Here is a 27,252-nt window from a genome sequence, read left to right as displayed (position 1 = left end):
GTATGAGTCTGTATTGAGTGTGTGTGTGCATGTGTGTTTATATTAAATCTCCTCCACACAAGCTCATGTCAAACTCACAATGTGTTGCTACATTTCTATGCTGTTTCTTTTTTCTTCTTTGTTTTGTTTTATCCTTGTCTTTTTTATTTGCTTGTCTGTTATTTTAACAGAAAGCGAAGACATGGAGTTGGAAGTGTGGGAAAGAATCTAGGAGGAGATGAGAGAGGAGAAACCATGACCAGAATACACTGTATGAAAATAATTTTATTTTCAATTAAAAATGGCACTGTATAAACTTGGAGTGGGGCTACCATCATTAATTCCAGCACTTGGGGGGCTGTAGAGAGATGGCTTAGTGGTTAAGAGCACCAGCTGTTCTTCCAGGGAACCCAGGTTCAATTCCCAGCACCCAGACAGCAGCTCACAACTGTCTGTAACTCCTGTTCCAGGGGAACCAACATCCTCTCATAGACATACATGCAGGCAATGCACATAAAATAAAAATAAGTAAATTATAATCCTAGCACTTGGAAACTGAGGCCCGAGGAAGACAAGTTCAAGGCCACTGTTGACTACAGTGAGACCCTGTCTCAGAAAAACAGAAGACTGTATTTGAGATGCCATGGACACAGCAGGGAAGCAATATAAACCAGATGAACAAAAGGCTGTACCCCATTCTCTGAAAACACTCAGGTGCCCGTCTATCTTATCCACGTTGAACGGTTTGACTTCACCTCAGAGCAAGGGACAAACTACACTTGAATTCAAACGGACATACTGAAAACCTGAGACCTGTTTTAGTAAAGTACTGGAATACTATGCAGATCACAGAAAGAAGCAAGCGTGACCAGGCTGTTCACACCAGCCGGAGTCCACAACAGCTCCCCACAATGAATTTACCTTAACTCCCATCTGCCACACTCACAACCCAGCACTTAATTATATTCTTTACAGGGGCTTTGTAATAACATCTGTGCTCTACCTAGTTAGGTTATAATCAAGAGCAGGACCCAGGACTTGTTGTTCGTTCTCCCTAGTAACCAGCAGAGTCCAACGCTAATAAGTACTTGTCGGTGGATTTGTAATTACCTCGAGGAGTCTGTCAGTGCCGGGAACTAAGCCACTTCAAATGAACTCCTCTTTCCACCAGAGATTTCAAATCAGAAAACTCCATCTTGAGGTTAATAGTATACAGGAGACACCAGCACAGATATGTGACAACTACTTATTAGTTGTCACAGATTAGTGTTCAAAGGAAGTTCAACACAAACCCAAGGAGTTAGGGGAAAATCTTAAACCTGCATTTTGAGTATTTCCTACTTTCAATGTAAATGTGAAGGCAGGAATGGGGTGCAGAGACTAAACTATGTTACTCTGGGAACAGAGAAGCTGTTTTTTCCCTGATGCCCACTGCTGGACCTGCAGAACACCCGGCCCTCTGCACCCCATGATTCCAGGCTCTATCAAGGCACCGAGAAACCCTGGATAGTAGGCTTCACGTCACAGAAAACACAGGTTCATAGTACAAAGTGAAATTCAGACATGTTTGTAATCCAGATTTCCAAAATTTAAACAAAAAAAATCATAGAGCTGGGCGGTGGTGGTGCATGCCTTTAATCCCAGCACTAGGGAGGCAGAGGCAGGTGGATCTCTGTGAGTTCGAGGCCAGCCTGGTCTACAAGAGCTAGTTCCTGGACAGGCACCAAAGCCACAGAGAAACCCTGTCTTGAAACCCCCTCCCCCAAATTAAATAAATTAATAAATAAACAATCCCAGACAGAGGTAGAATGGTATAAAGTAGTTCTTTATACCACTTCCAAAAGTTCCTTCAATAAAAAGCCACCCTCTGAAAAATAGTATTTTAAAACGGAAGTGCTAAGTGGTTCTTTTCTCAAGCCAGTGTTTAAAAACATTTCTATATCACTCGAATGTCATGCAATGAAATACTGAAGTATGTGTGAGTGTGTGCATGTGTGCTGGTGCATATGCCTGGGCACGTGTGGAGGCCAGGAGAGGGCATCAGGTGTTCTTTATAATCTTCTACCTAGTTCCTGTGATGACCCGAGTGTGACCTCCAGAATCCATGATGGAAGGAGAGACCAACAGTGACAGTTTTCTCCACACGTCCACCATGGCATGCACACAATAACAAAAACATCTTAAGCATCAGGGCGGCTGGGACACAGCTTGGCTTAAACGCCCACTGCTCAAGTACCAGGCACTGAATTCAGATTCCCAGAACCCACAGAAGAGTCAGGCAGGGTGGCAGATGCCTGTAACTGCAGGCTTGCTTCAAAAGGTGGGCAGACTCAAGTGGCTATCTGAAGCTCACTGTACACACACACACACACACACACACACACACACACACACGCGCGCGCAACTCGGGTTAAGAGCTTTTGAAGATCCCAGCAAGTGCTTTTAGCTGCTGAGCCATTTTGACAACTACTCTTTTAAACAAAAGTTTAAATTTTTAACTTTCATATTTTATTTTGGCTATCTATCTATCTATCTATCTATCTATCTATCTATCTATCTATCTATCTATCTATCGGTTTTTTGAGGCAAGGTTTCTCTGTGTAGCTCTGGCTGTTCTGGAACTAGCTTTTATAGACCAGGCTGGTCTCGAATTCACAGAGATCCGCCTGCCTCTGCCTCCAGAGTGCTGGGATTAGAGGCGTGCACCACCACCGTCTGGTCTGGTAAATTCTAAGACCAACTGAAACTGATTTTTGTTCTATTTATTTATGTGTATGTGGAGCACTCATGTGTCCTACACATGGAGGTCAGAGGAAAACTTGGGGAGCTGATTCTCTCTCTACCATGTGGATCCCAGGGACTGGACTCAGGCTGTGAGGCTTGGAGACAAGTGCCTTTGCCTGCTGAGCCGTCCCCTAGAGTCCAGTGAAACATTTAAAAATGATAGATAAATGCCAATTCATTTAAAAATACTCTGTGTGTGTGTGTGTGTGTGTGTGAGAGAGAGAGAGAGAGAGAGAGAGAGAGAGAGAGAGAGAGAGAGAGAGAGAGACAGACAGACAGACCGATCGATCTCTGGAAGAGCAGTACATGATCTTAACCACTGAGCCATCTCCCCAGTCCAATAATTCATCTTACACAAATTATCAGTTCTTAAAGGAGCCAAACACTTACTGCTGTTAGGCTAAAAAATGACTCAAAGGCCAACCTATGCTACATAATTGAACTTGGCTCAATTAAAAAAAAATGTGAAAGAATGTGTATTTTTTTTTTCAGAGCAAAAAAAGATGGGTCTTGGGTTTTATGCCATTTATAGTAGAAGTCAAATTATAGCTGAATACTTGGTCAGCTCTACCAGCTGAAGCATGGAAGATGCACCACGGCATCTGTATCTGTCCACTCGAGGCACTGTCCCGTGATACACACCACGGCATCTGTATCTGTCCACTCGAGGCACTGTCCCGTGATACACACCACGGCATCTGTATCTGTCCACTCGAGGCACTGTCCCGTGATACACACCCACTTTCGCAGCCACATATTTCCTAAGTGGGTCATATTACCTAGAATATCCTATGGGAACAAACTGTTCTCTCTGAAGCAGGAGTGAAGAACAAAACTATTTTTTTGGAAGGGGAAGATGTTTGCAGGGCTGCAAGTATCTCGCTTTGTGTCTTCCTAAAATATTTTCTGTCTTGAAGCTGCAGGATTCACGAAGAAGAGGAGCACGAGAAGGAAGAACAGGAGGAGGCACGGCTAAATTTGACTTGACATTTAACTTCTTCCTCTTAATCTGACAAAAGACGCAACCTGCTACACAAAGTTATCACTTCACTTGGGTACCTGTTAGTCAAAAGCACCTAAAAACTGAAGGCAAGGTCCTTGTGTTACCAAAGCCTGTGTTCACATTGGGTGCGTCCAATCTAGAAGGGAGGTGTGTGCTCTCTAAAGAGACAGAGTCGTGCAGATGACAAGTCAAAGAAGTGACATAAAAGGAAACTTTCAAGAGTTTAGAGGCCGCTATGTACGATCAGGACAGGGTTTCTGAAAAATAGACTGTTTTATATGTGCCTAGACAGTAGCATGAGTGAGTTCTAGCTTGGGGATTAGGAAATCTAGGCCTCTACCCTAGCTCTGCCACTCACCAGCTAGGTGGGGAGCAAGTCGGGGGTGGGGGCGACTTGGGCTTTGAGGACTAGTGTAGGCCAGATCAGTTTGATGATCTATGGAGATGTATGGATTGGTTTACTATCATTGCCTTAAAAAAAAAAAACCTTCACACATACACACACATACAACACACGCACACTTTCACAACTAAGGTGTCCTTGCTACAAGAACTCCAACCAAAAATAAAGTCAACATGGTATTTTCCCCATTAACAGGAGTGCCAAGATGACATGTATCTCTTTTGGTCATGCACTTTCCTCAGACATTTAATTATACACAAATAAATAATTTTGCTTTGTGAGACAAACATGCTAAAAACTACAGAAACCTACTTTAATTTTGCTTTAAATACTATTAGTTCAGGCATTACTGAAAGTTCAGCCTAGCCAGTTTAAGGATTTCTTCCTAATAGGACAGGTGTTCTTTTTCCCAGAATGTGCTTGTTGTGCATAAAAGTGTACAGTATTTTTTTAAACAAATGTCCTACAAGAACACAGAACCTGTAGCTAAAACCAAATTAAGAAATGCTTTTCCCACCAAGGAATCCTCAACAGTCGGATGAGGGCAGACCAAAGCAATCACTGTTGAAACGGCTGTTTCTCTGGGCTCTAGAAATAAAACTCTAATTTAGCAGCATGCATACAGAGGGTCAATGTCAAAAGGGAAATCCAGTTTATCTAAATGTCCGCGGGACATGATAGAGTCCAGAAAAAAAGTATTCATTACCATGACCAAACACTTGTGATACACAGAACACATCAAATATTCTAGTGTGCCTTTAATCTCAGCACTTAGGAGGTAAAGGCAGGCAAGTGGCTCTCTGTGCTCTAGGCCAGCCGGGGGTACAGACCAAGACTGTCTCAAAAAGATAAAATAATAAAAAAAGAATAAAATTTTAAGACAAAGTTAAAATGATTTGAGATTTTTATCCTTTTACTATGCATACGTGAGTTTTCTTCATAAAAATGCTTAACCATTTGCAAACAATAAGAAATGAGTAAGATCTCACAAAGTATAAACTTTATAAAGAACATTGGTTCCTTTTATCTGTGTCGTACACAGTACCACAGTGCACAGGAGGAGGCACCAAGCAAGCATCTCAAAAAAGAGACTTGTTTTCTGCCAGGTAAAAAAATCCCATAAAATGTCCCCACTTGTAAATTTAGACCATATACTTTGCTTACATTTCAATAATTCATTAAATTTTCTATTTCCCTCTATGAAATTATCACTCATGCTGAGATCTTGAGGGTATTTTATATATTCCTCAGTTTTCCTTAGTAACTATAACCTGATACACTGGCTAGGTAGATAGAGTGCATCTGTACGTTTGAACCCAGGGCCTCACACATGACAGAGAAACATTCTACCACTGAGGAGACATCTAAGGTTGAGAACTGGGCAATGATTGAGAACTGGAGGAAAGGCTTCCCAACAGAAGAAAACAAGCACGAAGTCCTCAGGCAAGCACAGTGCTTCTGTGGGGTGGGGGTGGAGCACAGGAAACTGGGACTCTCCTGTGGGACATTAGTCGTGGGACTCGCAGGCCATAGGTTTTATGTGATTTAATTAGGAGGCAGTTGAGGGGCTGCACACAGAGAAATGCCACAGCATACTCGGGAGACCACACTTGCCGCTCTGAGACTGGAAAGACACTGAGCAGGGGCAGGTAACAGTACTCTGAGTACTTCTCATCCTGTCCTCTTCTGTCCCCAGAACTTTTACTTCACGGACCATCTCAAAAGCACCCAAATCGGTCTCCCATCTTCTATAGCTACATTTTATTTCATCATTAATTACTAATTGGTCTCATGTACCCAAGGCTGGCCTCAAATTGGTTACGTAGTAGGGGCCGGCCTTCACGCCCTGATAGGACAGGAATTTTAGGCGGGCAACACCAGCTGGTAAGCCCCTCCTCCGTCAATGCTCTGGTCACCCCTTTATCTTCCCTACAAAACCTCATATCCTCTTGGTTGGGTAATTATTTCGGTGGCACACTTACCTAGCCTGGGGCCCTGCGGTTCAATTCCCAGCACTACAAGAACAAACACAAGCCTCAAATATCACCGCCAACCAAATGACATACAAGCACCATCCCACAGCCCAACCCACACTGCTTTTCTGGTCTTACCTCCTATTAGTAATGTGATGGGCTCTGCTAACCCACCAATCAACGTGATCTCTTACTTTCTGGACATAATTTTTATTGCATATGCACGTGTATATGATGTATATGACAGAGCGTGGGCACACGTGCCACAATGCACATGGGAAGGTCAGAGGGTGACCTGTGAAACAAAGTCTGTCCTTCCACAGTGGATCCGGGCTGGAGTACACACATGTAAACTGTCAGATTCATGCCCGGGCTGGAGTACACACATGTAAACTGTCAGATTTGTGCCCGGGCTGGAGTACACATACACACTGTTAAATTTGTGCACAGGAGGCACTTGTACCCAGTGAGCCATCTCACCGGCGCACGGACGGAACTTTGCGTGCCAGCGTCCTGCTTCTGTAGGTCTGTCACACTGACCACTTCCTACAGCGTCACAGCTCAGCACACATTCTTCCTGGTGATACAGCAGTGTCTTTTACTACAGCACACAGCATTTTGACGTCAAGATCGAGTTTAAACAGGTTTTACGGTTCTGCATTTACAGGGTTTTCTACTCTCTTCTCTGGCTCACGAAATCACACACTACTAACAGGCTCCAGTTTGAAAACACTGTCGGTGCCCCTTTCAGACATTAACAGGTCCCTAAACTAGATCACGTCATTAGAGGATAAACCTAAGAATACCAAACCATGATGACTTTAACCTTAAGGATACAGGATAAAGCTTGAATCATATTTTTCATTTTATGTATCACAATGCCGCGTATTTATTAATCGTCACTAAAGAGAAAGTTTAATAATAACATAGGCACCATATCAGCCAGGGGCATGGTCAGGACTGTTTTATGTTCACATCCATCCTGTTTCAAATGGTAATTGTAATGGCCAGAATAGCCAGTTTTCAATACATTATGACCCCCAGTTTCTGTTTCCCTACCTTCTGGAATCAGAACAGCCCTGTGAGATAGGGAGCATCCTTCCCTCAGGGATGCGGACGTCTTTACGTATGGAGCACACCCATTACCATCCACTGAACTTAATTCTCTTTATCACAGCCGCTGCCCCCGCCTAGAGAGGCGTTCTTAGATCAGTGTCCTCATTTGGCCCTCCCAGCTTTGCCAAAGCGGTAATAAGGGTGAGCCTTGTGTTTCAGCTGAATGGCATCTCCTAAGGTTGAATGGTCTCCCCTGCAGTCAGCACTAAGGTACTTGACCATTAAAGTCCTGCTGAAGTTGTTGAATCTGCAGAAAACATCACCAGTAATCTGAGTTAAGGAAATGAAAACCCAATGAAGTGGCATCCAGACCTGCACTGAACAGTTTCTTCTTTGACAAAGGACCAAACTCATATGGAAAGCCAACAGACAAGTAAATCCTAATTCCTGGATCTCGAAGACTCATGAAGTTTACTGTGAGACAATTCACACAGGTTCCTGAGGGACAGTTTACCATGAGACAATTCACACAGGTTCCTGAGGGACAGTTTACCATGAGACAATTCACACAGGTTCCTGAGGGGCAGTTTACCATGAGACAATTCACAGGGGTTCCTGAGGGGCAGTTTACTGTGAGACAATTCACACAGGTTCCTCAGGGACAGTTTACCGCGAGACAATTCACACAGGTTCCTGAGGGACAGTTTACCGTGAGACAATTCACACAGGTTCCTGAGGGACAGTTTACCGTTAGACAATTCACACAGGTTCCTGAGGGACAGTTTACCATGAGACAATTCACACAGGTTCCTGAGGGACAGTTTACCATGAGACAATTCACACAAGTTCCTGAGGGGTAGTTTACCATGAGACAATTCACAGGGGTTCCTGAGGGGCAGTTTACTGTGAGACAATTCACACGGGTTCCCAAGGAACGTGGAGTCGCTGAACATGCACGTGCTGGGCCTGTCAGGGCCTGTGTGGAGGCGACGTGATCAGGGATCAGGGACGTGCTCTGCACCAGCTCAGCACGCCCTCCTGACTCAGTGACGCCAGGAGGAAACCAGTTCCAGAGATCTCCCCAAGTGTCCGAGCCGCTGAAAGCTCTGGAACAAGGGAGCTACAGGCATCTGGGAATGGTGATTTGAACCAAATACTATGGGGGTCCCTGGCCCCAAGTCTCCACCTTCGGGCTTTCAGACCTAAGACTACAAACCTCAATATTTGTTAGCTATTATCTCTTCGAGGCCAGAACCCAGGCTTCAGCAAGCTCAGGGCTTTAGGAGAACTGCCTCGAATTTCCCTACTATGCGTTAACATTGTACACCACCTACTCTCACTCCCACTGCACTGGCCTCAGTGAGAGAGCCTTAGGTTGAGATCTTAGAGCAAACTAAAAAGAAAAGATTTTTTTCTGACATAAATATATCACACATATGTATATGTATATATAAAGTGGCAAAATTTCAAGAATACAAAATTACTCCAGGAACGCCTTTTCCAGACGAAGACAGGCTGCTCTGCTGCTCTGACAGACTCATTCCCTCAGTGAAGAGCCTGTGCTAAGGCCGCTGACCTCAAAAGCCTCAAAATCCACGGTGACCAATTTTTTTTAAATTAACAGTGTAAATAAAAACTGTACCCTGGAAATAACAACTATTAAATAATACTTGGTGGGCACTAAAAATATCCAGGAATACAGGCTGAGCTTTTAAACGTTCTTGTGCTGTCTTCCCGAGAAACACCCCCACCCCTGTAAATCTTCCTATGTCTTGCTCAACCACAAGCTGGCAGCCTTCCAGAGGAAAGACGTAAGTATTCAATTTGATTTTCCTTTTGGCACTGGCCCTCTTATGCATGCTGCTACCTTACAGTTTTATTCCTCATGGAGAGAAGCCTTTACGGCTGTGTCTCGGAAAGGTTACCTTTCAGTGGCGGCCCAGGGAATGGAAAGAAGAATAAAGCACGCAGACAAGCAGCAGCACGGAAGGGAAAAATAATCAGAGAAGAAAGAAATGAAGCTGTCGGTCAGCTTTTGCGAGACGGTCAGCAGAAGACCATGGAACAAGCCTAAGGTCCCGGCCTGAGCCTGCAAGGCTGTCTAGAATGGCAGAGGACAGAGGACTCAACAACTCGCAGGGTGTTGTTTACACGAGGGGTGAGCACCACCTTCACATTTCTATGCTGTGGTGAAGCCAGCGATGATATGCATTAATAAATAAAATTTACTCAATTCTTCCAAAGTCCTTACCCACATCGTTACCAAACACTGTATTTACGTGTGTTAAAAGCTTTTTGCCAGGTTTCTAATGAGAGCCACATCCATAAGGAGGAAATAATTACAAAATCCACTTGTTTAGCAATATTTAACTCATGTGGCCCAAGCAAGATATATTCTAATTGTCTTATTGTTTTGTTGCTTTTGTATTATTTATGTGTTTGAGTGTTTAGCCTGGTATGTATGTATGTATGTATGTATGTATGTATGTATGTATGTGCACCGTGTGTGCCTGGTACCCAGGGAGATCGGAGGAGGGCGTCAGATCCCCTGGAACTGGAGTAACAAGTGGTTGTGAGAGCCACCACATGGGTGCTGGGAACTGAACCTGGGTCCTCTGTGAGAATAGTAAATTCTCTTAACTGCTGAGCCAGCTCTCCAATCCCATTGTTTTTGAGACAGGATCTTGTTTGAAAGAGACCAGGTTGTTCTTGAATTTATTACACAGCCCAGGTGAACCTCGAACTCAAGACCCTCCTATGCCTCAGAGTCACAGATGCTGGGGTCTTCAGATGTGTGCCGCCACACCTGGCACTCCGTGCTCTAAGTTTCTGTTTCATTTTACTGCAGTGCCACTGATGGAACCTAGTACCTCGTGCACATGACCACCGCTCATGCTCAATGTGGAACCTCTTGCTCACTCACTCACTAACAGAGCCTTTCAAGACTCTTCAAATGACAGTTAAGTGACCATCCTGATGATCTTTTAGTAAGTACCCTGTTCCTCCATTATCGTACCCAATTCTCTCACACCCACAAAACTTGAGTTCCTGTTCCTTAAGGACCAAATGGCCTTAAACATCCTTCTCCGTTCTCAGCGAACTCCCCAGTGTGTCCCGCAATGAGGCCACACAGTTCTCATTGGCAATAACCGGGATGAATAACCGGGCGAGCAAACCATAAAGATCCAATGCACTCAAGTCTGTCACTTTATTACCTAACCCAGAAACACAATCCTTTAGCCAGACCATGTTTTAAGCCATGAACCTATCCCAGCTAACCCGTTCTCAAAGACAGAAAGGAAGCCATCCCACAAACTCAAGTTCAAGTGAGCTCAGTACCATGCTTACTTCTTAAATCACCTTTTCCAGAAAACACAATGTATCACAATTGATAACTTACACATCTTAAAAATAAAATAACAACTATCCATCGCTGTTAAGCACTTTCCTTTCTCAGGTAAACGGTAAGTTTACTTTCAGACAAACACAGACTGCACTTCATCACTGACTCACCGGTTCTTTTCCAACTCATTGTGTGTAGATCTAAAAGAAGAAAAAAGAGAGAGCGTTAGCCAGGCTTGTTAATAAGGCCACAAGGCACCCCGGCTTCAACAGCACTTTACCACAACCAGGGAGTTCAACAACACAGCGTTCAGACTTCTGTACCTCAACTCAGCTGACCTGAGTCATGACACTTGCCTCAAATGACTGTTACAAGGGCTAACAAATCTATGCTAAACAGCAAAATGTAGTGAGCTAGTTACCAAGAATCACAATTATGCTACATTAGTTCCCTTAAATAAGTGTGCTACTACTGTAATAGCCCAGAATTTAAAACATGACTTTGATAAAAGAGAATTTAAGTTCTTGTTGTTAGGACTAAAACTTTGATCATTTTACGTTGTGAGTGCCCGTGTTTCCTGTAGTCCAGGAACCCTCAAACTCACAGTGTAACTGAGAACCTCCCAAGTGCTGGGAGCATGCCCGATTACACCTGGTTTCATGTGGCACTGAGACCAAATCCACAATCTCATGAATGCTAGCCAGCACTCTCCAGCTGAGCTACAATGCCCCATATAACTTTACATACCCTTGTTAATGTCAAATGCTTTCAAAATATTACATAACTGACTGCTTTAACTTTATCCTCCTTCCCTATGGATATTTCACAGTAGATTCATAAATCTTAACAAGTATTTCTGTGAGCCTCACAATTTGTGAGAATTGAAGTCCTGAGTTCAACAGCCAGAGGACTGAGTTATTGTCTGTCTGTCTGTCTGTCTGTCTGTCTGTCTACCTTTTGCTTTATTGGCAATTAAAGTTCCACATGATGAAAAAGACTGATACTCATTGCAAAGAGATTATCTTAATAGAAGCACTTCTCCCTCAAAAAAAGAAAAAGAAAAAAGAACTCTCAAGAGTTCAGCCAAATGAGCAGCAAATGTATGTACAATTCAGGCTAAAGAGACTATAAAAACAACCTGGACCTTAAAGCTCAGAGCTTTAAAGCTCTACCACTCTACGTTTATTCAAAGTTTTGATTTTTTTTTTTTTTGGTTTGCGTGAAATGCTCAAGCAAAAAAGTTAAAAAGGAAATGATAGATATAATTTACCCATTACTAATGTTGCATACGTGTGTACATGTGTGGGCATGTATGCCGTGGTGCACACAGAAGCCAGAGGACAACTCTATGGAGTAGGGTTTCTCCACCCACCTTTACGTGGGTGCCAGGGACTGAACTCAGACCGCCAGTCGTGCACAGCAGAGATATCTCAGCAATCCCCAAAGGCATGGTTGAGAAATTTAACTTCTTAAAAATCCTTCAAAATCAATGGTGAGATTTCCTGTGCCCTCTTGGCAAGGAAAGTCTATGTTTAGCTGCCTTCCTCTAAAAATAAAACTGATAAGTAATACCAGAATAAGAGACAATCTCTCTATAAAATTCCACAGTATACCATCAACAGCAACGCTGTATTTATAGAAAAGTAGGTGCGAGTTTACCATAAACTTATGCTTACCTATATGGCAATCCCACTGGTAGCCATAAACACAAAGAATAATCCATTCACTGATAACCAATGGTGGAATTCCAACACTATATTGAACCTATTATAAAAGGCTAAGACCAAAGGAGCATAATCGGGCCCACTGCTGTGAACAAAATTAAAACAGCAGGTCCCTTCTGCCCGTCCTGAACAGACTTATTATTTTGTCTTATTTAAAAAAAAAAAACCAAACGATAAAAATCTGAACCTTTTTACTGAAGCAGGAAACCCAAGACACGTCCAGCTACACCACCACAGAATTTAATGTGGTTCCCAAACAGCAAGAAACAAAGCATCACACACATACTAACGATTTCCATACTGCCTTGGTCTTCCAGTGTTCACTCCTTTTCTGTATAATATTAAGAGAGCAAATACTGACTGCTTTCCGTGTTCTACACTGAAATGAAAGGCTGGTGAACTCACACATGTACAGGAGTCACTGTAACTAAAGGTAAACTAAGTTCACAAAGAAAGACACAAACTGTCACAGGAGGGCAGACAGTATGGGATTACTGAGAAAACCCCAGAGAAGGTAGCATCGGATTTGGGGCTTAACTGATGGACATATTTGGTATCGGTCAAGTTTGGAACCTACTTAAAGGGATTATTTCAACTAGAAGGAAGAGGAAAACAAGCAGAGCGGAGCAGTCCAAAGGGGCACCAGGGAACACCAACGTACACAAGTCACACACCCAGAGTGTCAGGCAACAAAAGTCTGGCACTCACACTAGCTGTGTAGCCTTGGGAAAGGTTACTTAACCTGGTTCGCAGTTTCCTAATTTGTACAATTCAAATATCATCATGCCTTGGCCAGCATTTGTCCCACACCAGGTTATAGTGAGAGTTAGAGAAAAAAAAAAAAAAAAAACGTGCAAAATCACAGGGAACATTAGTTACTTACTAATAGGAAATGTTAGTTCCTTATTGTTTGGAGGCAAGGTAACCCAGCCTGGCCTGAAACTCCTGATCCACCTGCCTTAACCCCCCAAATACTACAATCACAGGCCATACCACCCCGTCTAGGTAACATTTAAAATTTTTTTTTACATGATGAGTGTTTTGCCTGTATGTATGTCTGTGTAGCACCCATGTGCCTGGTGCCCTCAGAGGCCAGGAAATGGCACTGGATTCCCAGGCACTAAAGTTAGACAGTTGTGAGCCACACACGGGGCTTGACGCTGAGCCTTGGAGCTCCGGAGAAAACAGCCGACACTCTCAACCACTGAACCATCTCTCCAGCACCAGTAATTTTATTTTATTTTTTTACAAAACTAAATCTTTATTATTATAAACACTGTTAAGCATACTGCATGAGACAAATTGACAGGTGTTCAGTTACACATGAAATTTGCCTGGAAATAATTCTTACAAAGAAAAGAGAAACTGGAAGACAAGTAACTAAGCCCCTTGGCCATTTAGCCAACTATATGGATGATACAAGGATGAACCTCGGATCAGCTGTATGAGACGAAGATGCCTGATTATACACACCCAGAAATCAGTGCAGATGATGCTAGTAATAATGAGTAAACTGATCTCCTGCAGACCCACACACTCCCAAACAACCTTTTGCTTCTCTGACAACCTGTGGTCCACCCAAGCTGTCCCAATGTGTCAGGGAACATTCAATCACAAGTTCTCCACAAGATTCGGGCACTCTGAAAAGCCTCTTGGTTAGCTGATGCTCCCCTTCAAGTGAGACGCAGCTCTGAGAGCAAACGCCAGCGAGCTCTTCCTTTCAGACGGCTCTTCTCTGCTGAATCAACGTCCAAAGACAGAAAAACATCTTTGGTTTAGCACCGAATCACAGGCGATCTTTGCCAATAACATCACTTTAAGAGAGACTTTCTGTGTGGCCCATACTGGGCACTTCTATCTCGCACGAGTAGATACCCGTGTTTCTCTGACTACAACAGAACTCTAACACAAACTCCTCAGCGTTTAGGGCACAGTCGGTGCAGTGAAAGAGCTGACGAGAAAACTGAACCTGAATAAAATCACTGCCAAGAGAGGAAAACGACAGCCTCCGTCCCGGCACAGAGACGACATATCCGCTTAGTTAATGAGCCGGTCTCCAATTAGTCCACACATTTACTTCTAAACCTTCAACTACCTAATGAACGCTGCTCTTACGCAATGAACTAAATATTATCTATGAAAACTGAGTATCTTCTAATTCATAACTTAAAGCCCATAACACACACACACACACACACACCAGAAAACTGCAGCTATTGCAGGGAGAGGGTCTCTGATGCCTATATCCAAAAAGGGTAGACAAGGAGAACTATGGGAATCAGTGGAGCAAAACTTCAAAGTATACTGACTATATTATTATTTATTATCTTATGTACACACCCAGTTTTTACTTTTTTTTCCAGTTTTTACTTTTTTAAAGAGTATTTTTGTCCATGTTTCCACTAAAGACATATCTAATTTTTTTTTGAGAAAAAGGCAGTAAAAGACACTAAAGTAAAAGTAAGTAAAGATGGCAAAATTTAAATTTTGTAAACTTTTGCAGGGAACAGTCTCATACTATGTTTCCCCTTAATAACAAAACCTACAACGAGCACAGTAATTAATCCACACTGTGTGATTACCCCTGTCCTGGACCACCCATTGGCTGGTGGACACGCCAACTGCTCTCTGTGTGATTACCCCTGTGGGGGTTGATTTGAACTGTTAACCTGACTCAATGCAGAGTCACCTGGAAAAGGAGGGGTCTCTGGTCTAGGCTGGCCTGTGGGCATATCTGTGAGAGGTTTTATTAATTGTGTTAACTGAGGCAGGGAGTCCCACCCTGAATCTGGAAGGCACCATTCCCTAGGAAGGTGGTTCTGAACTGTGTAAGCATGGAGAACTGTGCACTAGTGTGCAGGCATGCGACCATTCTGCACTACTATGCACTAGAATGCAGGCATGTGACCATTTTGCACTAATATACACTAGCATGCAGGCATGCGATCATTCTGCACTACTATACACTAGCATGCAGGCATGTGACCATTCTGCACTACTATACACTAGCATGCAGGCATGCAACCATTTTGCACTACTATACACTAGCATGCAGGCATGTGACCATTCTGCACTACTATGCACTAGCATACAGGCATGCGATCATTCTGCACTACTATACACTAGCATGCAGGCATGCGATCATTCTGTACTACTATGCACTAGCATACAGGCATGCGATCATTCTGCACCACTATACACTAGCATGCAGGCATGCGACCATTCTGCACTATTATATACTAGCATGCAGGCACGCGACCATTCTGCACTATGATACACTAGCATGCAGGCATGCGATCATTCTGCACTACTATGCACTAGCATGCAGGCATGTGACCATTCTGCACTACTATGCACTAGCATGCAGGCATGTGACCATTCTGCACTAAGACGTTCTAGCATGCAGGCATGCGACCATTCTGCACTACTATACACTAGCATGCAGGCATGTGACCATTCTGCACTATTATGCAGATGACCCTCCTCCATCACAGGCATGCGATCATTCTGCACTACTACATACAAGTGTGCAGGCATGAGGTCATTCTGCACTACAACGTTCTAGCATGCAGGTATGCGATCCTTCTGCGCTATTACGCACTACCGTGCAGGCATGCGGTCATTGTGCACTACTTCTTGAGGATAAATGCAATGGGATCAGCTGTCTGAAGCCTTGCAGTGTCTTTCGTGCACTGACAGAGCCTAACTCGGAACTGTGAGCCAGGCTACACCTCGTCTCTCGAGCGGATTCTCAGGGCAATTCACCACAGCAACAAAAACAAAACTGTGACACCGCCTTCTGAGGACAACACACCGGCAACCTGCAGATGTGGAAGAGATAACCCTGCTGCCAAGTGTGAGGATGGAGGCCTGGCATCCCGGCATGTGGGATGCTGAAGAGTAGAATCACTTCAGGTTCAACAACAGTCTGGGCCTCAGAGTAAGATCAAACACAGAAACTAAGATTAGCACGTTCAGTGTGATGAGAACACTTTGGTCAGAGTTTCTATACAGGTCATGTGATGGCAGGACTAGCCTGGAAACTCGCGTTTCTTCTTACTATCAAGGCAAACTTACTAGGCATGGCCTTGCGATCTCTTATTAGAGTCTTCAAAGATTTACTGGATTGGCTCATTAATTAAATGCAGAATGCAAGACAGTCCACAGCTTTATCAAATTTAGCAGTTTCAACAGTTACTGGAAAATAAAATAAAGGTTCAAATGGCATCACAAACATCAGCCATGGACCACTTTTTCGGGCTTCTGATGCAAAGGCAGAACACTGGCACAGAAAATCTAGGTCTGAGTCTTAATTTTCAGGTGAACTATTACTAAAAAGTCTTTGCTAATCCTGAAGAAACAAGTCCAGGACCTTTACTTCCTTCTCTAGTTCTACCTAGGATGTTGCATGAAATACAATCCAAATACAATCCTTATGTAAGAACAAACTGAAGAAAACAATTACCATTTATACAGTTTTCTGAGATCGAAATGAGATGATAACGTATGTTATGGACTTTATAAATGCACAACTAGCATATTACACGCAGGTGATAATTATTACTATTTTTATAAGATGGAGCCTACCTTTTTCCCCCTTTTTCTTTCTGAGATGACGTCTCACTATGTAGACAAAGCTGGTCTAAAATTCAGTCTTCCGGGTGCTGGGAATACAGGCATGCACCTCTGTACCCACAGGAATGCACCCTTTGACACAGTTTTAAGTCTCCATGTTTACAATACAAGGTACGTGCAGCATAATTCAGCCCTTGAGTCACTTGGAAGGACAAGAAAACACCTCAGACTATTTGAATGTCATCAAAAGACAACTAACTGGTTTAATATACTACCACTCACGAAACAAAACTACAATATCTACAATAACTTAAGACGTCACAGATATGCAAACATGAGAAAAATATTTGCACAATAGGACTTTGTCACCATGAAGAAAAATAAAATTCTTACAGGAAAATGGATGCAACTATAGGTTTCTTTAATAACTGAACTAAGTCAGTTTCAGAAAAAGATGTTTTCCTTTGTGTAGTTTCCAGACATTGTATACATGTACACGCGCGCGCGCGCGCGCGCGCGCACACACACACACAATCATTATGTATGACAGCAGTCGAGTCAAACTGTGTAGGAAAAGAAAGCACATTAACGGTGGTAGGGGGGAACAAGGGGAAGTAGGCAGGTACAGGGAAGGGAACATGACACATACCATATCCTTGTATGGAAACTTTATTAGAGAAAGTTTTTATATGTTCAGGGTAAGAAAAGCAAGGTTATAATAGTCAAAAGCCATGAAGCTCCCTCGGGGATCAGATAACCAGGCCCTGTTACACGCCTCACTGGGTTCTGTGTTTCCAAGATGAAGCTCATCATATTTTGAAATAATATATTCACATGAGTATTTCTTTCATTAGGTGGGAAGTTTCATGAGAACAGAAATACAGTGTGTTTATGTAAATACACCTACATATGCCAAATGGGGATGTGCTAACTTTTGGTTTTGTTTTTTAGAGAAAAGGTTTTTCTGTGTAGCCCTGGCTGTCCTGGAATTTGCTCTGTAAATCAGGCTGGCCCCAAACTCAAGAGGATAGCCTCTCTCTGTCTTCCAAGTGCTGGGATTAAAGGCATATGCCACCGTTTGGCACTGTGCCAACATTTTTAATTGTAGATGTGCTGGCTAATATGTCCGCCCCCAACTTGACAGACGGGTCGTCTGGGAAGAGGAAACCTCTACTGATAATGCCTCCACCAGACTGGCCTGTAGGCAGGTCAACAGTGAATCTTCCCAACCCATGATTGATGAGGGAGGGCCCAGGCCACTGTAAGTAGTGCCAGTCCTGGGCAGGCCATCCAGGGTTGTCTAGAAAAGGGAGCTGAGCAAACCAGCAAGCAGCACACCTCCATGGTCTCTGGTTCAGCTCCTGCCTCCAGGTTCCTGCCCTGACATCCCCTGATCATGGACTATAACTTGTAAGTCAAATAAACCCTTTCCTTTCCACATTGCTTTTGGTCATGATATTTATCTCAGCAACAGAAAGCAGACTAGGACAACAGAAAGTCAAAATAAAAAATATACATAACCAAGAAATGGGGGGGGAGACCTATAATGCATGCTTAAATTACATTAGCTCTACAACAAACTAAAAATAGTATCTGGAAATACAGTTTTTCAGTCATACTATCAAATCTTTTTGGTTGGATTAATATTTGGAAAATTATCTTCACTAGAAAAAAAATGATACAGAAGTGTATCAAAAATGAAGATCATGCTGTCTCATTTCTAAGAAGAAATCAAGGTAAGAAAGCTTTTCTTCATATCAGTTCATGCTATCAGGCTGCAACTATGAACACGTCTTCAAACTCAGCTTGATATTAAAAGTTTTAATATTCATATATGCATACAATATGTTCTGATCAAATCCATCTCCATCACCTCCCTCCAATTTCACTGTTATCCCCTAACAACTCTGTGTGCTTTTATTGTTTAAATTTTATGTTCACTAAATCCATTTATTGCCACATGTATGTGCACAGGTACGGGTCCATCTACTGGTGTGTCAGTAGCCCGTCAGAGCCAGAATCCCTGAAGAAAACTGACATCCTCCCACAGCAGGTATCAACTGTCAGTACCTCCTCAGAGAGGGGTGGGACTTCCTGATCCCCCTTCATCCTCGCTGGGATTTTGGCGGGCTTGATCCTGTGCAGGTCTTCTGCATGCAGTCCCAGGCGGTGAGAGTTCACATGCTATTTTTCTGCAGGCTTCTACTAGCTCTGCCGCTTAAAATCCTTATTCCCGCCCTTCTGTGATGGTTCCTGAGCCTCGCAGGAAGCAATGTGACACAGACATTTAGAGGTGAGTGCTCCGCCTCTTTATTCTCCAGATTCCAGCCAGGGCGGGTCTCTGTATTAATCACCATCTACTATAAAATGAAGCGTCTTCGATGAGAGTTGAAAGATGAATGAATTAATCTTACAGGCCGGTTTAATATGATGTCCACTTAGCAGAATAGTAGTCCTATATTCTTTCCTTGGGTCTATGACCTACCCAGCCACATATGACAGTATCAGGCATATGCTCCATCTTGTGAAGTGAGCTTTAATCTCCAGGCAAAAAAAGTGATTGGTTATTCCGTAACATCTGTGCCTCCACTATATGAGCGGGCATCTTGTATTAAGCCAGCATTACTGCAGCTCACAAGATTCACAGCTGGGTGAGACTGCAAGTAACCTTTCTTCCCTGGTAGCTAGCATTTGTTGAACCTTGTAGCTCCATGAAAGCTAACCAGTAGAGAAGAAGCTTTTAGGTCCGTACCTGCTTGATCTCTTCACGTCCTATGTCTCAAGTTTGTGATGTCTTCAGCTGTAAGTTCTAACCATCAAGTTCTGAAGAGTAACCAAGAGCAATGGCAAGAGCTTGTAATTCTGGGAACCTATGGATCTCACTGACCAACAACTCAAAGAGTTACCTAAACTGGGCACTGGGCTTTATCTGTTATCATAATGTCTGGGGGAGGCACTGTCCCCATTATTAACATTAATCACTATCTGTGCCATAGCTAATCACTTACAGCATCTTGTGGCCACATGTATTTAAAGGAGAGAACTGTAACAGATAAAACCAAGAATTTCCTAAAGACGTAAGGAGTTCCACGTCATGTGTCTACTGACATACAAGAAATCCTTCAAGTCTTCGAAACCTAAGAGCAAGCCTGGGCTTCAATGAAGCCCCGAATGGAAATCTGAGTTCGTTTAGTGTGCGACACATAATTCTTGAAAATTTTTCCTTTAACTCAGTTTTGGTGAAAGACAGTACCACAAAACATCTTTTAAAGGACCTGTTTGTTACTCACCATGTAGGAAGTACTAAAGAATACTGTCAACATCATGAAGAATTTAACTGCTAATAGTCTGCAATTTTGCTCTAAAGCTTTACGAGTTTTCTACAGCACTAAGACCCAGAAACTGTTTTTAATATGAAAAATATAGAAACTGGAAAAGGAATTTCATGAAAATGATTCTCCACGCAATTCTCCAAACATCAGAAACATTCTTAAAGATAAAACACTGAAGTTGCTACCACTGAGAAAAATCCTCTGTAACTACCCTTTAAAAATAAGCGCTGGTCCGCAGGGTGGATCAAAACAGCTTAACTCCAGTTCCAAGGGATCCAACATCCTCATCTGGCTTCCATGACACTGCACACATGTGATTCAGAGACATACATGGAGACAAAACACCTACATTTAAAAAAACACACACTAAACAATCTTTAAAAAAAAAAGTGCTGGGCCTAATCCCACACACCTTTAATCCCAGCACTGAAGAGGTAGAGGCAGGTGGATCTCTGTGACTTGGAGGCCAGCCTAGTCTACAAAGTTTCAGGTTAGGTAGGGCTAATTAATGAGACCCCCATCTCCAAAAAACAAAAACAAACAGAAAAAGTCATCCTACTTTCCTGTCAAAAATTACAAACTCTTGAAGACAATCAAAAGGGAATAAAGGTGAAATAGAAAATACAATCATTCTTTCTAAGTTAAGACAAACAAAAAACATCTTTGTGTTTAAAGACTATATTAAACCAAACTCTGTAAGCACAAGAAAACCTGACGGGTTTTGTAAAATCTTCCTTTATATTAGCAGGGGCAGCTGGAACTCTACTGGTGCTTCCGCATTCTCGAATAGCCACGTGGCAATAAAGAGATCACACACCAACTCAAAGTTCAAGCCTGAACTGGCTGATGACTTCTTCCAGCTCACCCAAGACAGCGACAAGGCAAGGAGCACGTATGTGTCACAGGTTCACATACGCACTGCCGCCAACACTGACAGTTCTTCTGACGGCATTTTCATGACAAGGGATGACAACAAGTGCTCTTTAAAATGAAATGTAACACTCTGCAGTCTGCAGTGACACACTTGTTTTAGAAGAATGTACACTTGTCTCAAACGTGAAGACTTTCAATCCTCACCTACTACCCGCCCTTTACCTTTCTAAATGTATTATCCTTAACATTTCTGACAACACGATTGTACAAGAATTTGCTGAGCAGGAGTTGCACTCTATTAGATTGTTTTTCCTTCCAGTCTAATATAGTACCTGGTACAAGAAACACTCCGTTTCCTCATAAGCTGTCCCCCTGGAGTGTGACAATCTTCCATACTTTGAGTAACACCTACTACGTGTTGCCAGGTGGTAGAGATAAATGTTACAACAAAAGCCAGGCAAACAGTGCACACCTATAACCTCAGAAGCACGTGGGAGATGAGACCATCTTGCCTTCCACAAGACCCTAGTTCACACAGAAGGGAAAAGAAAACGGCATGTCCTTACGGAATGTTTTAGCCTAACAAATGGGCCACAAATATTAGAAACAAGTAGATGATGGTATTTCTGCAGTACAATGGGTGTTATAAAAGGAAAGCAGGGGTGGCATGGAATAAAGATCTCATCTACTGCCGAGCATGCTGGCCCACGCCTGTAATCTCAGCACTTGGGAGACAGAGGCGGGGGAATCAGGAGTTCAAAGACAGCCTGGGCCTCAAACCAAGCTTGATGTCACCTTACACAACATGAAACCCTATCTCAAAGAGACCTGATCTTCTACAGCAGATTAAGAATGGCTTCCCGGAGGAAGTTATGACTACACTGACGATAATTGGCAAGGAGGGAGGAAAAATGATTGCCAACGCGGAACAGAACACATACACGGACCTTGGAGTAGAAGGAAACATGGTATGTTAAAGGCAGCCAGTGTAATTCATGAGAATAATAGTCCCAAGTGCACCAGACCAGGGAGGAGGTTACCACTTGTTAGGGGGAGACGATGGCTGAGACTACAAGAGTTCTTGTGATATTTTGTTTGTGCTCTAACATATAAAGCCTACCTGAAAGACCAGAGGGCAGAGCTAGCCACTAGTTAACCACAGAGGTCTGGAGGTCTGTACACAGATAGGAAGTGATACAGCTGGGTGGAGAAAGGAATATAAGGCGGGAGGAGACAGGAGCTTGGCCCTTTTTCAGCCGAGAAGTTAGCAGGGTTAAGAGCTGGCTGTGGCTTGCTCCTTTGTCTTTCAGCATTTACCCCAATATCTGGCTCTGAATTTTTATGACAGTATGACACCTAAGCCACGGCTCATTTAGCACAGCTTTAAAAATGACAACTCTTGAGATTTTTCTCAGTTGTAAGACCTAACAGCCATGCTGAGATTCTGAGCTTTGTTGTTCCCATGTAGATATCGGCTGTAACAGGTTTCTCTAGCAGCAGTTAAGTAGCATTTTAGTAAGTTCAATTTTAGGGCACGTGCCAAAAAGGCATGACCAAGATTACGGAAAAATCAAGGATGTGTTTAAAAAATAATTATATATTATAGGTCCTACCTCCCAACTGCCAGATAAAATTTCTAGCATTTGCAAGGTACATATTTATAATATCACATTATATAATTCATTTTCTCTCCTTTGTACTTCTGTAAAAATATGATTTCAAGACTTATGGGGAAGGGGAAGAGAAAATTTATGTTATGAGTCAATAACTCCAAACATAAATTTACAGAGTAACATTCTGTATCAGGAACATCACAGTATACCTGAGAACAATAGGGGGAAAGGCAGTCACTGTATCTTTAAGATGCTACAGTATCAGGAAACAATACTGCTTCATGACAGACAGTATGGTAACACTGGTAACAGAAGACATCAGCCCTGGGCTGGGGGTACAGCTCGGTGGCAGGGTACTTAGCTAGCAGATGCAAGTGAAGGGTTCATTCCCCAGGGACAAACACGATTAAAAAAGGAAAGGTTATCAATGTTTAAGCTACAAAGAGGAACAACTTCTACACAGATGACTGAACAGGAAATAGTGTCATATACACTCTGGTCTCTCACAACAGGAATTTCAATACATCATCTTTGTTTTATAGAACCAGTATAAATAAGAATCATGGTAAGTATAAATAAGGCTCATGGTAAGCCTGAGATGACAGGAAGCTTACAGTGACCCTCATAAACAGACCCAAGTCCAAAATACCTGGTATTAGAAATTTATATTTAGCTTCCCTATTTCCATGGACCAGAAAATTTATACAAATGACTAATAAATAATTCCTAGCGTTTTGCTTTAATAAGCTAGTTCTCCATCACAGACCTTCACCTAACATGCATAGGCCTGGACCTACCTTAAGATAATATATTATCGATTTCTAAATCCTGTCTGGAAAAATACAAAACAAAAATATCAATTTCTTTTTCTTGTTTGCTTGTTATTTATGTTCCCATGAAAAAATTATTTCTCACAGGGCAGTGGTGGCACACACCTTTAATGCCAGCACTCGGGAGACAAAAGCAAGCAGATCTCTCTGAGTTTGAGGCCAGCCTGGTCTACAAAATGAGTTCCAGGGCAGCCAGGGCTACACAGAGAAACTCTGTATTGAAAAACCAAAAAACAAAACATACAACAAACAAACAAAAAACCTTGGTTTTAAGTGGTGCAGGGTAAATATATTTTCCCTTGAACATTACCAAAATCCTAAAATGCCTATAGTTTTAAAATGTATCTGACATATTATGCTAAGACACAATAATTAACACTATGGCTTCATATTTAAAAATCCTGCCAGGCGGTGGTGGTGCACACCTTTAATCCCAGCAGTCAGGAGGCAGACACAGGCAGATCTCTGTGAATTTGAGGCCAGCCTGGTCTACAGAGTGAATTCCAGAACAGACTCCAAAGCTAGAGAAAAACCCTGACTCAAAAAAACCAAAAAAAGAAAAAGAAAAAAATCCTAGTAATAGGAGCATGAATGAAAATCTTAGTCAAACCCAAGGTGAGCCCAGTGTTAAGTGTAAAAAATAAAATAAGGGACCAAAACCTTCAAATTAAAGAACTGCAATTAGTAAAATCTAGAACTGCATGTCTTATGAATGTCTCTGCTGCCCATGAACTGTTAGAAAAACGCCACATGTGTAATGATGAGGTGATACATGTAATTTATCATTAACCTACAGTAACCAGGTTCTAAAACTGTCAATCAAAACTGAGGGGGAGGGACCTGGTAAGTATCTAATACACCTTATTTTACAGATGAAAACAGTAAGGGCCAGAAGAGACGTGCAATGAAGTCAAAGATCTGACTTCTAGAAGACAGGATCTAAACACTTATAACAAGACAGAACCCAGGCCCAGTTTCCTAAATGGCACTCTTTCCATAAATGTCAAAAAAAAAAAAAAATCCTCTTACTTTTCCTTTAAATCTTGTGGTGGTCTGAATGAGAATGGCCCCCAAAGGCACAAATATTCAAATGCTTGGTCCCAGTTGATGCAACTGTTTTGGAAGGGGTAAGAGATGGGGCTTTAGTGGAGGAGGTGTGTCATTGGGGGCAGGCTTGACGGTCTCAAAAGCCCCTACCATCCTAGTCAGGCACTCTGTCTAAATGCCTGTCCGTCTCTCTCTTTCTCTCTCTGCCTTGATGCAGGCTCTCAGCTCCTACTCCAGTGCCTGCCTGCCTGCCTGCCTGCTCCCCACCACAATGGTGACTCACCCTCTGAAACAGTAAGAGAGTACCCAATAAACTCTTCTATACATTGTCTTGGTTGTGGTGTTTGTCACAGGAACAGAAAAGTAACTACGACAAATCTACACATGGATTAAAAGATAAATTCCTGAATACATCTCAATTCCTAACAGTGTAACCAAAAAATTTACAAAGACAATCAAATACGTGTTCTAAACATTTATCATTATATATTTAACACACATACATGCACATATCATGCACAAATCATACCACAAGAGATCATCTAGACTCATAAATAAATATAGCATATTAGACATAAGGCTATTTTTATAGTTAAGAAAATTAATTTTAAAAATATCAGTCTTGAGAGAACATGCTGCTCTAAAGGTGTAAATAGAGGGAGGGAGATAAACTCAGTTTTGTCTCAAGGATGTCAAAATGCAGCTCAGAAAGATTCAACCTCAGGACCTGCAACTGTTATCTACAGGAACCTAGGGTTTTCTGCCTTTTAGCTTCTTTTAGCTTCGATGTTACTGTGTCACCTCCTCAACCCAAACCACCTGGCTGGAGCTCCCCACAGCCTGTAGGGACCTGCAGGGACCCAACCCAGCCCAATACATCATTCTTAATAAAGACAATGTTTACAGGACGAGAAAGGTTTCATTTAACTTCCCTCTTATCAAAGGAAAAATCCCCTTGTCTTAAGAAAGGTTTCTTAAAAACTGCTTATCAACACAAATCCTTGGGATTTACTGGCTCTCTGAAACCAAAATTCTGAAGAGTCAGCCAAACGCTAACCAGAAGGGGAAGTCACTTATGTCTCAGCTCCTGTAGACAAGCATGCTCTGGAAAAAAAAAAAATCCGTCCTAGGACAGGAATCTTGGTTATCTTTGCTTTAAAACCTCCTTACCAACCAGTTTCCATGAAATAAGACTCAAATGTTGCACTGCATGGTTCTTCCCCCACCCCTTATCTAACAGACAAGGCCCATTAACATATCCAAATATTTTTATTTCTTTAACAAAGCCTTGACTCTCTTTTCTATCTCGCCAGGGCTATTTCTGATTTTTAAGAATTCTTCTGGGGCTATCATAAACTTGGAAAGAAAAATGAGAACTGGTCCCACAACACTCTTAGCATCTGGCTACAAGCATGGGCACAGCCTACAGTTCTCAATTCACTGTCCTCTAGGCTGAAGATGAAGACACTGTAATCACAGCAGCAAGAACATTTTAATTGCCTTCTTGAGATTGTCCTGCATTTTCTTCCATACAAAGCCAGGGTATGGTTTCTGCATTTCATTTTTATAGATAAATCCCCACGGGGGGGGGGGGAGGTGGATGCTCTGGAGTTGGAATCAGAGGGAAAGTGGTCAACAGTGCTTGTCCTGGAGTCTGGCTTCCTTCACTCTCTTCCCCAGCCGCCCCAAACCCTACCTGTTGGCAGTGCTGGTAGTGCTGCTCCCACTGCTGTGTTTCTGTGCCCGGCTCAACCTCCGTGGGGGCTTTGAATGCTGTAGCCGGGGGCTCGGCATGGAGGGGAACGATGAGGCATAGCCATGTTCACACTCTAAAAACAGCAAGGAAAGAAAGGTATAAGAAGGATACAAACAGCCAAATCCATGGATCTACAAATGCAAGGCCCTGTAACAACACACTTGTTTTTTTGAAAGTAGAAAAAGTAAAATGTTTCTACTCTCTCTGATTAGAAGATAAAATCCCAGTGTGTAGCCAATGTCTGTACAGTCCTTTAATTCCAGGAGGCCCAGGTGAGAAGATCCTGAGTTATGTGACAAGACCCTACCCTAAGGAACAAATTCATTGTCTGGACATCAATCAGGAAGCATACGCAGTCCAACCTGCTGCCAAGAGATACGATACAGCTTCCAAAGCAAACTCCCCCCTCCTCTCTAAAACCTTTTCATTGAAGAATTCTTTTAAAAAGGAGAGATCTCATTTTTATGTGTATATAAGTGTGAAGGAATCTATGTAAGCGTACCATGTGTGCATGTTCTCTGGAAGCCTGCAGAAACGGTGGATCTCTTGGAACTAAAGCCACAGGTCACAGAGGAAGGCCCTACCTGAGTGCTGGGAACTGAACCTGAGTCCCCATTACAGCAGCAAAGCCTCTTAGCGGCTGAGCCATCTCTCCAGCACCACGGATTCTTATTAAAAGTCCTAGTTTCTAACACCAGTTACCCATGCAACCCCAAAAGATTTCACTTGCCTTGTAACAAAAAAAAAATTACTTCGCTTGACTCTCACCTCTTCACTGCCTCTGTAGGCTCCGCATTTTTGTGTGCCTCAACTCTTTCGATCACAAAGCCTTACGAAGGTCCCCCTCTCTCCTGACGACAGCATTGCTGCTCTTCACGCCCCAATACCCCAGTCTCTCCATTTCCCCTCCGGTCTCCACTTCACAGCACGTCCGTCCCTCCCGCAGCCCAGCCGCTCTTCT

General features: G+C 42.7%; 1 protein-coding gene across 3 annotated transcripts in view; it reads right to left on the bottom strand.

Moving 5' to 3' along the window:
• Mxi1 (MAX interactor 1, dimerization protein) overlaps positions 1-27,252 on the bottom strand; it is a 64,472-nt gene that overhangs the window by 17,701 nt on the left and 19,519 nt on the right. For 2 of the 3 annotated variants that reach the window (XM_038312391.1, XM_038312400.1), the window contains exons 2-3: positions 26,232-26,364; positions 10,712-10,741 (exon numbers count right to left, since the gene is read on the bottom strand). In XM_038312391.1, coding sequence (XP_038168319.1) covers positions 10,712-10,741; positions 26,232-26,364 — 163 coding nt within the window. Of the gene's footprint in view, positions 1-10,711; positions 10,742-26,231; positions 26,365-27,059; positions 27,243-27,252 lie in introns of those variants that run through there. The other variant, XM_038312409.1, reaches the window with a different exon arrangement.

Source organism: Arvicola amphibius, chromosome 1 (genome assembly GCF_903992535.2).
Source record: "Arvicola amphibius chromosome 1, mArvAmp1.2, whole genome shotgun sequence".
Classification (NCBI taxonomy): Eukaryota; Metazoa; Chordata; class Mammalia; order Rodentia; family Cricetidae; genus Arvicola; species Arvicola amphibius.
Note: the sequence above shows the minus strand (reverse complement) of the source record. Positions and strands in the feature narration are given on the sequence as shown.